This window comes from Symphalangus syndactylus, chromosome 7, assembly GCF_028878055.3.
Source record: "Symphalangus syndactylus isolate Jambi chromosome 7, NHGRI_mSymSyn1-v2.1_pri, whole genome shotgun sequence".
Taxonomy (NCBI): Eukaryota; Metazoa; Chordata; class Mammalia; order Primates; family Hylobatidae; genus Symphalangus; species Symphalangus syndactylus.
The window spans coordinates 79351497-79365972 of NC_072429.2; the positions used below are offsets into that span (position 1 = coordinate 79351497).

The 14476-nt window shown below is 45.3% G+C and overlaps 1 protein-coding gene across 19 annotated transcripts in view; it reads right to left on the reverse strand.

Moving 5' to 3' along the window:
• Positions 1-14476, reverse strand: part of PAG1 (phosphoprotein membrane anchor with glycosphingolipid microdomains 1) — a 147174-nt gene that overhangs the window by 15094 nt on the left and 117604 nt on the right. For all 19 annotated transcript variants that reach the window (XR_010121904.1, XR_010121902.1, XR_010121906.1 and 16 more), the window contains 4 exons: positions 10302-10502; positions 8653-8704; positions 4439-4535; positions 1850-2451 (listed from right to left, as the gene is read on the reverse strand). Coding sequence is in view for 14 of the 19 variants with exons in the window: in XM_063643345.1 (XP_063499415.1) it covers positions 1850-2451; positions 4439-4535; positions 8653-8704; positions 10302-10426 (876 nt within the window). In the remaining 5 variants the exon portion in view is untranslated. The remainder of the gene's footprint in view (positions 1-1849; positions 2452-4438; positions 4536-8652; positions 8705-10301; positions 10503-14476) is intronic.

Consider the following 14476-nt stretch of genomic DNA (forward strand, 5'->3'; position numbering starts at 1 on the left):
CCACCCAATTGTTCTCCTCACTTCTACCCTTTATTTCAAAACTGGAGTCAGAGGGATCCTTTGAAAACATAGGCTGGGTTGTGCCATTCTGCTGCTCAACACTCTAGTGACATTATTAGTGTTCCGACTATAAGCCAATGCCATCCAGGATGGAGCTCTGGTTCTCTTTCTCCTCACTGCTGTCCTTGCTCTTCCCTCTCCAGCCACAGCAGTCCCCTCCTCTTCCCTTAAAAAGCCAGTTACAAGCTCTAGCCTCAGGGGCCTCACACTGGGCATCCCCTCTGCTTCATGTGCTCTTTCCACAAAAGCACAAACCTCACCCCCTTGGCTCCTTTAACTCAAACGTCAACTTCACAGCTGGGCAGGCCCTGACCACTCTATCCAAAACTGTACTCCCCGCCTGTTTTCTCAGTACCCATTATTCGGTTCTATTTTTTTCTCTTATAAACTTTAAACTTTATGTCGGTCTCTTCCCACTAAGATGTACGTTCCACAGGGCAGGGATTTTGTTCATGTACATGTTTTGTTTCCAGCAATGGAAGACTGTGTGGCACACAGCAGGTGCCCATTCAGATCTTTTGTTAAATAAATGAATGAATATTAAATACTTCAAACCCTCAACTCACCTAAAATTAGGGTTGTTTATATAAAGATGATGGATTACTCATTTTTACTATATTGTGGAAGGATAATTTTATTTCCAGATGAGTAGTTCTAGTTTTTAATGTGAAATCTGGAGAACTGTTTATTAGCAATGGTTAGACAACTCAGTGTCTTATCTTTCTAATGCTTGTAAGTAAAAAGCTTTATCTGGTTTAGGCAGCATGAGCTTTACATCAGGTTTATGGTCTTTGGTTCTATGAAGGGCAAAAAATTGGACTGCATTTTTGCGTTTTATGAACATGTTCATAAACCCTTTTACTGGTGCTCTCAACAGCTGATTTCATGGATAATACGAAAAGTTGAAATGCATTCAGAGAACAGCACAAAGAATGACTTTCTTGGTCTAATTTATACAAACAGAGTGAGGGTTCGCCTCTGGCCATGAACTACGGAAGGTTTTTAAGGCTACTAGTGACTGGCTAACCTGCTACTTGTCCTTCCTACGAAAATCTGAATAGAAGAGAGAACCTTCCTCTTTTCCTGTGTAGAAAACAGATATTAATTATTAGTTGCCTGAAGTAGATGGGCCTAGTTAAATCCCAAAGAGATTTTAACAACTAGGGATGTGAACTTCATCGTGGCTCAGATATCAAGTTATCAGACACATACAGAAGGTGTGGATTGCTAATGCATTTTACAGCTTTGTTGAATATCCAAATTTAGGAAGTATAGGCTATAGTTTAGAAATGGTCACAAAATAAGATCTATTGATTTATATGAAGGTTTGTACAATCAGATACAACTAGGGGCACCTGTGAGTTGGTTCCCATGGTGCCTGTTGCTGTGCATGCTGATTTTTGGGGATCCTGGAAGGGGAAAGGTCACCATGCTGCTGAAGCAGCCAACAAGCAGAATGGGTAAAATGTGTGGGCCAAGAGTCCAGTTTCTCTACTTAATTCCTGGACTTCAAAATGAAGCAAACAAGATTTGGCCCTAATTAGACATGATGGAAAAAATGTGAAAATATCCAAGTAAGGTGCTGAGAGAAATATTTGATAAATACAAGTTTTTGGTATTTTATTACTTGGAGGGGGAAAAAGCCAAACACAGCTTACATGAAAACAGCTCTCATAATTCAACAAACTGGAAAGTGTTTGCAGATATTTCCCAGAACAACTCCAGGGCCAGCTAGATTCCTAACCAGAACAGGAACCCACAAAGGCAAAACTAAAACGCCAGTGCCCACCTTGTTAGTTTCACTGGTCGTGTCTGTGGCACTCTCTTCCGCGTCTCCCCCTTCCTTCTCCTGAAGGTTTTCATTCTCGTCCAGAAGCTTAACAGGGACAGGTGGTGGGGCCTCCTCTTCTGGATCACATGAATTTCCAAGGATACTCTCTACATTAACACTTTGACGACATTTTTTGTTTCTGTCCACCGAGGCATATTCAGCAAACTCAGCTTTACCTTCAGGCTGGGGCCCTGGGAGCTCTTTTGAGGCAGAAGTAGATTTTGCCTTGCCACTGGGGCCTTTCTCCAGGTGTGCAGCTGCAGCCACCTCCTTGATCTCTTTCACAGTTTCATACAAGCAGTCCTCCACCATGTTTTCTTGGGAGGAGCTGTCCTTGAGCACTTCATAGGGCCCTTCCATCCCCAGCCCCTGGTCCCCGTCCACACTTCTCGCCGTGAGCATGGTATCCACTGCACTCTCGGGAGGGATTCTGGGCAGCTCCCGACTCTGATGACATTTTGGCTTCCCTGTGCTATCCTGGGAATCCAGCAGATCCGAAGCCGATGTCTGGACTTCCTCGTAATGCTGCATGCAGGTCAGAGTACTGTCTTCTGAAAGAACTAAAGCAACACACACATTAAAAGTGGAGAAAGGCAAGTCTTTCAATAATCATTACCGAGAATCAGGTAATATAAAGTCAGGTTAAATCAAGATGCGTGCTTTTTATTTAACTCTCAGGCACAAATTATAGTTGTTATGACCGTCAGTTGGTATCCTACTTCAATCACAGTTTAAAATAAAGCTGTTCATTATATCTTTCCCAATACAAGATTTAGTAAGTTATCTTGGCTCCAAGTGTAGTTCACAATTACTTTCCTTAATGTCACTCCAATGAGACTCTTGTAGGCAGATTGTCCAACGTGACCAGAAGATGACCAGTTTGATGCAGCTGAACTATGGGAGACTGGACACCAGAAAGGCAGCATGTGCAGTGACCATGGTCCCCAGCCCCAATGACCCCTGCCTGTGTGGAGGGAATTATTGGTAACCACCCTCTTTCACACAGGTCACTTTTGTTTGGCAGACATAATAGAAACTACAGGGCAAACATGCACCCTTCGCCATTAGCACAAAGGGACCGGCATCTCGTACCTTGCTTCCATCTCATCCCGCCACCAACATTCCTACCTCAAGTTAGAAAAAACCAAATGTGAAATTCTTGGCCAGCCACAGATATGCTATTGTATGAAGTCGTCCCTTTGTCAGCCATGTTGTGAGTGCCTGCCATGCACCAGGGATGGTGCAGGGTGCTGCAGACACATCATTCAGTGAAACAGAAAGCCCTGCCCTTAGGATGCAGACACAAAGTAAGCAAGTTATTCCATTAGTGTCTCACTCTGGGGAAATTAGAAATAGTGTCTCCAAGGGGTACATGAAAAAATGACAATGGATCCCCCAATCCTTCTGAACTTACCAACACCCCTGTCTGTTCTAAATCCCTGATCATCACGGAGGGGGTGAACTTTTGCTCTCTGGTTCTAGTTGTCTACATCATGGTAGACAGAGAACAGGCGCTGGTGTCCTGATTACCCCACAGTCTCCTTATCAGTAAACAGGGGTAACAGGATATGCCTTCCTACCTCAGGTGAAAGCATGGTGTAAACTCTAAAGCGTGAGGGAAACCTAGCTGCTCCTTCCATCAGCAAGGGTATACAGTGCATGGTGTAGAGGTGATGCAGAGTGGCTGAGTGTGTGCCCAGGGATCAGACTGCCTGGTTCCAGCTATAGATCCTTAGCCCGCTGACTATATGATAGCAGGCAAATTAGCAACATCTCTGTGGAAGGCAGAACGACCCTGAAAAATGTCTGCCTCCTAATTCCTGGAACCTGTGAATGTGTTATGTTTTGTGGAGGGTATGGAGGGATTAGGGTTACAGGTGGAATTAAGGCTGTTAATTAGACGACTCTGGGATGAGAGGGAAGCCTGGATTATCCAGGTGGGCCCAATGTAATCACAGCGGTCCCTATAAGTGAATTGGGAGGGGGGAAGGTCAGAGAGGGATGTGAAGAATGAGGGAGAGGCCAATGGATTCTCCTTGAGGTTTCAGGAAGGACCACAGGCCTATGGATGCCCTGATTTTAGCCCAGTGAGACCCATTTCAGACTTCTGACCTCAGCATTGCAAGTCAATAAATTTTGTTATTTTAAGGCACGAGGTTTGTGGTAATATTGTTACAGCAGCGATGTGCCCAGTTTTGTCACCTTTAAATTGTGAAGAGTAATAATACCTATCTTACAGGGTAGTGCTATTATTATTAGTAACAGTAATCTCGTGGGGTAAACGAATTAGTACACGTAAATGTACTAAAATGTACTAAAAGAGTAAATGAATTAGTACATGTACCAGTCTTAGAACAATGCCTGGCACACAGAAGTGGATTAATAAGTCGTATTATTCATCCAAACGAGGTGTTCTGCTAAAACTGCTAGTAATACTAAAACTGAGCAATCACACATTTCCTACTTTTTGAGCTACGTATTTTGAAACCTAGGACTTCCAGAGGTGATGAGGCCTGTGTGGAAAGCTGGTGTTTTTGCAGAACTTACTGTCCCCATTGGTCAGTGCCCCATTCTGCTCACTGCTGGCAGGAGCGTCTGTTGCCAGGCTCGTAACTGAACGGCTGAACATCTCCTTGTCTGAAGGCTGAAAACAAAAACAAAAACAAAAACAAAAACAAATGCATCACATTGCTAAGAATCTGGACTGCAGAGCAGAGAAGATCCATGGCTTTTTCAAAAAATCAAAACAGCAGAAACAGAAAACAGAATCTCCCACAATAGTCCCCCCTTATCTACAGAGGGTACATTTCAAGACCCCCAGTGGATGCCTAAAACCATGAGTAGTACTGAACCCTATATAGACGATGTCTTTTCCTATCCATGTATGTTATACCTATGATGATATTTAATTTATAAGTACAGTAATTTAACAATAACCACTGATAATAAAACAATAACTATAATATAATGAAAGTTATGTGAATATGCTCTTCCTTTCTCTCAAAATATCTTGTATGGTTCTCACCTATTTTTGGATTGTGGTTGACTGTGGGTAACTGAAACTGCAGAAATCAAAACTACAGATTGAGGGGAGCTACTGTTTTTAGATTTAAATTAAGTAAAATAAAATAAACTAAATTGAGTTCCTTGTTGACTAGTCACATTTCAAGCACTCAATAGCCACATGTGGCCAGTGGATACCATAATCAATAGGAGATACAGAACACTTCCAGCACTGCGGAAAGTTCTATTAGACAGTGTTGTCCCAGAATCTTAGGGGCACTGGGAATCTTCCAAAGCCATGTGCAGAGCTTCCTGCCTGGTGACCTACACGGGGCTATAGGCAGGTTGTGAGATATCAATTCCCTTAGCTCAAGGCAGGAAGGGGACTGGTTGAAAAAGACCACAGCAGCCTCATCCTTACAACACAGGTGCTGTAAATCATTATTGGTAAAGGTGTGCCATGCTATGAGAAACGTGGAAAGGCATCACCACCCTTTGTCATGTGAAGGGAACAGACTTAAATCTAGTCAGAGATAGATAATGCTATTGATTTCTGAAACTATTTTAGAACCAGCAAAGCCTCTGGCTGCTAGGTTCACAGAAACAATAATATGCTGAAAATTAGCTCTGCAAACTTTTTTTTTTTTTTTTTTTTAAGATGAGGTCTCACCTTGTTGCCCAGGCTGGAGTGCAGTAGCATGATTCTAACTCACTGAAGTCTCAAACTCCTGGGCCCAAGAGATCCTCCTGCCTCAGCCTCTGGAATAGGTGGGACTACAGGTATGCGCCACTACATCTGGCTAATTTGAAACAAATTTTAAGAGATGGGATCTTGCTATGTTGCTCAGGCTGGTCTCGAACTCCTAGCCTCAAGCCATGTGCCCACCCCAGCCTCCCAAAGTGCTGGGATTACAGGCATGAGCCACTGTGTCCAGCTCTGCAAATCTTTCTTATTCTCACAAATAAACTTAGGACATTTAGAGGGAAGAATGGCATCAATAGTTGGTTTTCTGCAGGGATAGAATGTGTAGATGCTACCCAGAACAATATGCCTGGCTCAGCTATAGCTAAGAGTAGTCAGAAAGCAAGTTGGTGTTCGTGTATTTCTTTAAATACCCAACTTGTCTCAGGTTGCAGCCTGAATCACTGCAAATGTGATTTGCTCCCTGTTCTTCTCACAGCCTGCATGTTCCAAGAGGCTATCTCATGCTCCAGGATTCTACAAGGAAAGTTGTGATGTAAACAGCACGTGAACCTTTGCTAGTTGGCCTCACAAATTCTCTGACTCTTTATTGGAAGCCAATAATACACAGCAGATAGTTCATGCTGTGCAATGATCCAAAAGTGTATTGGAAGTCAGCTGTTTCCATCCAATGCAGCTCATTCAGTCTGATGAGCCCCCAGTGAGATGGGTCACTGTGTTAGGTTGCCAGGAACTTGCAATGCAGGTGCTAATATCCCAGAAATGATGTTATAAATGGGCAGGCACGGGTGTGGGGGAGGAAGGCTCCCACGTGGGCCCATAACAGTATAATCGATCACAGCTGAAGTTACCATAATCTAGGCTCTAACTACTATTCCTAATCTTTGCTTCTATGAGATGAAGAAGCTGCAAGTTGTATAAGATCTAGGAGCTGAAAAGCTCTTAAGGAGAGCTGGGTGGGCGAGCGTGTGTACATGGGTGCCAGTGCCCGGGTAAGCATGCAGTCCTGTGTGTGCTCGCGCTCTCTCACAGACATTCACATCCATATAAATGAAGCTATGGGTTGGGGCAATAATGAATTATATGGTGGAGGAGGAAGAAGGCAGGGGATGGAAGCCGGCTTTTTCCTTTTATCCACCTGCCACTCTCTTCCTATCTCACCCAGGGCTGCTGGCGACCTTGAGTAGAACAGCAGGAACCCAGGCTCTAGGCCAGTGGCTCTTACACTTGAGCATACAACAGGATCACCTGGGGTGCTTGTGAGCCTTTCACTGGGTCCCACCCCCAGGGAAATTCGCATTTCTAAGGAGTTCCCAGGTGCTGCTTCTGCAGGCGGAGGTCCAGGCCACACTGCAGAACCCCTGCTCTAGAAGGAAGTGAGGAATGGCAGTGGGAGCCCTTCCCCAGCCCCACCTCACCACCCAACTGGCACCAGGAGAATGGTAGAGTGAGGAGAACGGTGGAGAGACTCCAGGGGCCTGGAGTCTGCATGGGGAGGAGCGACAGTGGGGCGTTCCCTCCCTCTCTCCCACCCTCTGCTGAGGCCACCACAGCAGCAATCACCAGGCAGAGCAGGGGCGCTGGGAACAGATGAGAAGTGGGGACAATGTGGACAACCAGAGATGGGAACAGGGCGAGAAAAAGAGTAAAGGGAGGAGTGGTGATGAGGGCCCAGGAAAGCTGTGAAGGGTGAGGTGGGTGTGTGGATGCAGAGGGGAGGGAAGGAAAATCCTGGGGGTCCCAGGAGGAATGGGGAGTCCTGACAACTTCCTGCCTGCTTGGGCCTGAGGAGTCCCGAGAATTGGCAGGTCAGGAAGCCTAGACTGGAGATGCCCCCCGGTCATCTCTGCAAACGTCTGCTGGCTGCGGGTTTTACCCCAGACCTTGGCTCATCCATGCTTCCTTGTTTGCACCCTCTCCTCCCAACCAGTTTTTGCTTGACCTTGAGAAATGATGTCCTGAACAAGAAGAATCTTCTGTCTTAGCACTGCCACGAGACTCAGGGCAGATTCTGAACTCTGCCTTGCTAATGTGACGATGGGCCCCTCCCCAGCGGCTGGGACTGCTCAGCCATTCAAAAGCACGGGCCTGGGTCAGAGAGGACAAGGAAGGACCTGGACACTCTCAGGCTGTTCCTCGCCAGGGTGGATCCCCGAGGGCCTCGGGATCATCAGGACCCTGTAAGATACCGAGGGCTGGGCAAACACCAGCAAGGCTGGGTTATATACCTAGGGTGTTGTGGGTCCCAAGCTCCCTCCAGCTTAATGACCTGTTGTTATGGGTTGAACTGTGTCTCTCCAAAATTCATGTCCAAGTCCTAACCCCCAGAACCTGAGAATATGGTCTCATTTGGAAATACGGTCATTGCAGATGAAGCTAGTTCATATGAGGTCGTGCTAGAGTAGCGTGGGCCCTAGTCCAATATGTCTGGTGTCTTTATAAAATGGGGAAACTTGGACACAGCCAGCCATGCATAGATGGGAGGTGATGTGAAACACAGAGGTCACCATAGGAAGATGAAGGCAGAATTTGGGGTGATGCCTGTACAAACCAAGTCACACCCAAAGTTTGGCTGCAAAACCACCAGAAGCCCCAGGAGAGGCCTAGAACAGACTTTCCCTCAGAAGTAACCAATCCTGCCAACACCTTGATTTTTGGACTTCTGGCCTCCAGAACTGAGAAATTTGTTGTTTAAGCCACCCAGTTTGCAGTCCTTTGTTATGACAGCCCTAGCAAATTAATAGAGGCAAAAAAGTCCCAACCCTGCAGTGGGTTGGAGTCATTTAAGGATCATTCCGGCAGCAGCACTACTGCATCCATTTCAGAAGCTCTCCCAGAAAACACAGGGGAACTGCACAGGCCTCCAGCCACAGTGACCACAAACCTACAGAAAGAGGGTGTGGTGGAGGGGGGCCACGGTTTAACTTAGGCTTAGCTCTCCCCGTGGGTTCTACTCAGGTTGTAAGCACATGGGAGCACACTTAGATAAGTAGCTGATGTTCTGGAGCATGCACGGACAGACAGACAGGCAGGCAGACGATGCATGCAGGCTCACCACGTTCATCAGGTTCTCATGGTCCCCACCAGGCTGTCGTGGCTTCTTTTCCCTGAAAAGTAAAATGATGTAACGTCAAATGTGCCCCCTTAAAATCAAGCGCACACTACCCTTTCCTATCCCAATTCTTATCAGCTTTTAAATCTCTTTTGTTTTAAGAACCATGTTTATTTTGTCAACAAAGACAAAACCAGACAGTGATTTGATGGCCCGTTTGCAGGTGTTGAGGAAGAGGAGGTCAAGCCTCAACTAGGGACTGTCTACCTCCTCTGGCACCCCTTCTTCCGGGAAAAAACATACAAGTTCACGAGGAGAGGACCGAGGCCCGGGACTGCGTAGAAATTGTTTATACCTAAACTAGCAGAGTAAGTTACACCTTTTTTTTTTTTTTTTTTTTGAGAAAATGCAGACAATTATCTCACTTAGAGTCTCTGCAAAGTCACACACTGCAGTGGGATGGAGAAAATACAAATTTTTGGCACGCCAGGAAGGGTACATGCTCGCAGGGTGAGTCATATGTACTTCCAGTCTATGGGAAAGTCTGTCAAGTAAAAATAGAATTTGTTTTTACTCGGGACAGTCTAAAGAAAGCCATCAGTTGTAGAGAATACGCGGCCCATCCACGTTCTCTATAAAACAAGGGTGACACCTAGTGGGAGCATGAGTAACTACAGAAGCAGGCCCGTCCAGGCCCCGGGAAGCCCCGGCCCTCCGGCCTCTTTCTTCATCTTCCCAATCATTCAGACTCCGTCCCAGCCACAGAGGTCTGGGTCCAGGCTTGGCAGGGATTAGGAGGCTAGCTGGGTTCAGAGAGTCTTGGCTTTTCTTCTTCTGACAGATTTTATGGTAGGAAGCCATTTCAGAATTTTAAGTGACGCTCCTGGAGTTGCTTCCATGGTGGAGGGAGAGTTTGGACAGGGCTGGTCTGCATGGGCCTCTGGTGGCATCCCGCCCATCAGAAGGTTATGTGCTTTGTAACAGTTCCAGACTGTCCTGAAAAATCACTTCTGGTTAGAAAGAACTTCTCTCTGAGCAAAGATTTCTCTTGTGGGGGGTACTGACATTTTATATGAGACAGAGGAGAGAGAGAGAGAAGTATAACTCTAAAAAAAGGACACTGATGATTATTTCACATACAGCATGTTCCTCTCCTGGGAAAATAATCTGTTTCTTGAGAAACTGAAGGTCTACACTACACATTTTTAATCATAAACAATCCCTCTGAAACCACATAGCAGCAAACATTCTGTAACTTCTGCGGGGTGGTGGCAAAAAGATGCGCATCACACAATATTTCAAAACTCCCGCAGATGAAAAAAGACAAAATCCATTTTGACAAGGGTGTGCCTGAAAGAACAGCAAGACTTTCATTCTGGGAGGTTTAAAATACAAAGAACAGCAAGACTTTCGTTCTGGGAAGTTTAAAATATAAGTTGCTCTCTAGCAAAACCAAATACGGGTTTTCCTTCAGTGAATAAAGAATGTCTCGAGACGCTCTGCAGCAGAGAGAAGGGAGTTAAAGCTAGTGCACAAGTTTCTGGGATGGCTCTGTGGCGGGATTCCATTCCTAACAGGCTTTTCACAGAAACTCTTCTGGGTACAGGGGATGTATTAGTTTAAGGCATCGGTATATACACTCTGGTTCTCACCTGTCACAACTAGAGCACAGGAAGATGAGGAAGGTGATGACGAAGAAAATGGCGACAGCGGCCAGACTTCCCCACAGGGTGATCTGCATCTGTCCGCTGCCCAGCAGGCTCCCTGCGGGCCCCATGGCAGGAGCAGGCACTGGCACCAGCCGAGGGAATCAGTCCTTCAAAGGTGGTGACATGGGGGCAGAGAGCTGTGTCCTGCGAAGAGACCAGTGCGCTTGGAGAGTAATTCTCGGGTAAAGTGGCAGAATCTGTAATTCAGTCCCTGTCAGGAGCAAGACCTTTGCACAAAGTCAGGGAAGCGTGTGCTGGATGCTGAGGAGAGCCCCGGACTAGACTTGAAATTGGACTCTGGGCAAGTCCCCTCCATGGTCTAGGCCTTTATTTTTCTTACCTGAAAATGAAAGCGGGAACATAAAGCTGCCTGGCCCAGTGTTTGAAGCAATGGATGTCTTATCTTGATATGTTTGGGGGTGGATTCTTCTGTTCTTCCTGTTCTTTTTTTTTTTTTTTTTTTCTTCAAACACGGTCTTGCTTTGTTGCCCAGAGTACAGTGGCACAATCATGGATCACTGCAGTCTTGACTTCCCTGGGCTCAAGCAATCCTCTCCCAAACCACCCCCCACTGCTGGGACTACAGGCATGCGCCATCATTCCTGGCCAATGTTTTTATTTTTTGTAGAGATGAAGTCTCACCATGTTGCCTACACTGGTCTCAGACTGCTGGGCTCAAGTAATCCTCCTGCCTCAGCCTCCCAAAGTGCTGGGATTACAGTGTGCCACTGCGCCTGGCCTGGATGGATTCTTAATGTCTTCAAATAAAGATTTCAAGTACTCCATAGCAAATAAATACATGGCTCATTTAGGTTCATTAAAAAAAAAAATCAGAACAGTATATAACAATTCTTATATAGCTTTTGCAAAAATGCAACTCATCATCTGCCCTTGCCCCCCACTGCCATCTCTCATCTCCCTCACCCACTGTTCTCTGAGGAGGTTTAAGGTCAATGTAACTAATGAAATAGAATGTCTTTATATTCACCTGCGTTTATTTATTCTGAGAATGTTATGTATTCTGAGTGTGTTTTCACTACCCTGCTGTGAGTACCCAATAAATGCATTTTCAAATGAATGAATGAAGTATGTGCTAAGAATACATCCCCGGCAATAAATAAGACCTATTTATAACAACTGCAAGGGAAGCATAAGAGCTCTACCTAGTACATTTCCGCACCTGGTATGTACCAAGGATTCTGCTAAATGCTTTCCTCCTTTAATTGCTGTCACCACTCTGTGTAGGAGGCACTGTTAATCCCCCTTTTACAGAGATGGAAGCTAAATCCCAGCAGAGTGGTGACTTCCCCTGAGTGTCACAGGAGCTAAGTGGCAGGGAGGGATGAGTCCAGCTGTCTCAGACTCCAAAGCCTGTGCTCTGTGTCCATCAAGGAAAGCTCCTTGTCACTGTGGGGATGCTGGGACTCACAGGGTCACTGCGCCCTGTCCCAATACTTCCAAACAGAAACGCTCAGATTCCTTGTGTGAAATATCTTAAGAGCTAGAGATATTTTAAAAATGGAGTCATATATCAAATGATCTGTCATCACAGAGGCCTTGTTTAAAGAATATTTGCTTTGCTCATTTCTAGAACATTCTAAATGAAAAGAAATAGCCTTTAAGTTGGTCTCAAGTGTCATGAATAAGCAAATAGTTTGTGTTTTTGATAATAGTGCAATATCTTCCTTGAAAAAGACTGTCAGCATTTACATTTTCATTTGCTTCAGTGATAAAGCTGTGACTGTTTTCAACCATCCCTGAGCACAGATATCAAGATGGCAGGGGTGGCTTCGCAGCAAAGCAGGGTGCCTCCTAAAACGGGGAGAATAAAAGCCATTTTGGCAAAGATGGTTCAGTCGGACCAAATTATCTCCAGGTGAAACACTGTCACATTTATTTGAATATTCAAAGTTAAAGAATATTAAAAAGCTGAAGAAAAAGAGACTTTTACCTACAATGTATGCAGAGAGAGTTCTGAGAGATGAAGTTGTTTTCCTCAATCTTTGAATCAACATGAACATCTTCTAAGGCTGTATAATTATATCAATGCAGGACTTCCTGCGTAATACAGAACTTCTTTCTTCCTATGTTTGAGTGTGTGTATATTATGCCTGTAAACACGACAGGCATACAGTAATAACAAGTCAAATTACTTTTGCATGCTTGCCCCCAGACAGCTATAACCAAATGAAAATAACCACCACTTCCGTGATTTGTTGATGCAAAGAATAATTCACTTTAAACTGAGACTACAAATTGGCACCACAATAGGTTTTAAAATACATTCAAGCAAGCACCTAAATCATGATGGCCAATGAAAATATATAAAATACATTTTTATACACAGGTCCAAAGCATATAACATTTTAAGAATCACAGACAAAAGGTATCTATCTCCTGTGCAGGCATCTGTTTGTTCTTCATTCATTCATACAACAGAGTAATTGATGCCTATTTATAAAATGCCATGTTCTTAGAAAAGAGTTTGCTGTGTGAGTTATTCAAAAGCCAGACATCCATCCATGAAACCTACTGTGGAATTGCCAACACCTCTCTCCTTTCTGTACATGTTTCTCTTTTCTCTCTCCTCTCTCGTAACAGAAGGAGGTCAGTAGAATATGATGAGAGATGTGGGATGCCCAGCCTATTAGAACAGTGCAGGGAGAAAGAGGATGAAAGGGTATTATTACAAGCTGTGGAATAAAGGATGGAACCAAGAGAAAATGTGTCGAAACTCCTGGCTCACTCCCCTTCAATTAGAATTGTCTATAAAGCCACTGAAAGACTTTTTCCCAAGTTCTTACTGTGGACAAAATTCTCACAGCGAACAGAATGATCATCATCAAGTGCACGTTTCTGAGTCAGATGCACTGTAGTCCTCGGGGACAAAGGCCCCAGTTGCAGGGGCAGCTTTCTCCTCTTGGACCCTCTAAGTGCTGCTCTGCAGGAGGACTGTGGGACACCAGTCCCCGTGGTTGTGGGCAGCGCTGGCGGGTCAAGAGTGGCTGCACCAGCAAGTGCCACCTACTCTTCTTTAGGGGCCTGGCAGAGTGTGTGTGTGTTGGTGGGGGGGAGGTGGGGGGAGTGGTGGCTGAGGGGATCTAGACTAACATAATCTTTGATCCTTACAACAGACATCCTGGGTGGACGGTTCCCATTTTGGGGAAGATCTGTGCACTGCTACCCTTCTCTCCTGGTCTCTCTCTCTTTTTTCTGGATGTTTGTTTCCAAAATTCTGCTGCCCATGCCTTCTCTGGCTATCTCCTTAAATTCTGGCAGCTCATCTACAACTGAGCCAAGACTCAGTTGTAGAGGCTCCCGCTCACCCTCCTGCTCACATGTCTAGATGGACTTCCTGGTAAATGTGTGTCGGTGGACTGGCTCCTCCCCTGTGCATGGGGATGGCCCCTCCCCATGTGTGCAGATGCACATGGATCACTTTATGTTTCACCTTCTTGGAGCAGCTGAGGGTAGAGGCCTCATGCAGAAGGCCCAGTGCTCTGCCCCTAGACTGGACCTTCATGTGTTGGTTTTACTGCCCTTAAATGCAGTGCTTGGGGGTCCTCGTTCTGTTCTTTTGAGTGAGGGGAAGGTGGAGGGAAATCAGTGTCCTTTCAGGTGGCCAGGGAGGCTTTTCTTAGGACGAGTGATGGGGGAGACAGTAAGTGGAAAGGAGGCATAGTGTATGGATAGTAAAAGCTGCCCTGAACAGGAAGGTCCCTGTGGCAATCATGGCATTTCCAGACTCTACACTGTGCCACCCAAGGCAGTGCTGTCCTGTGACATGGTTATGGTCCACAAGGACCATCTTCTTTTAGGCTGATTCAATATCAAGTAAGTTATGTCTTGACTATCAGGGATGATCTCTTCCAGTGGAAATATCTGATCCATTTGGAGGAGCATCCCTTACGATTTTTTTCATGAAGACATTTAAGTCTATTTCTCTGAATCCTGTTCTTACTTGACTCAATAAACTTGCATTCAACTATATAATATTACATAGAATATTATTTCTTCTTTTTTTTTTTTTTTTGAGACAGGGTCTTGCTGTGTCACCTAGTCTGGAGTGCAGTGCTGTGATTACTGCAGCCTCGACCTCCTGGGGTCAAGCAATCCTC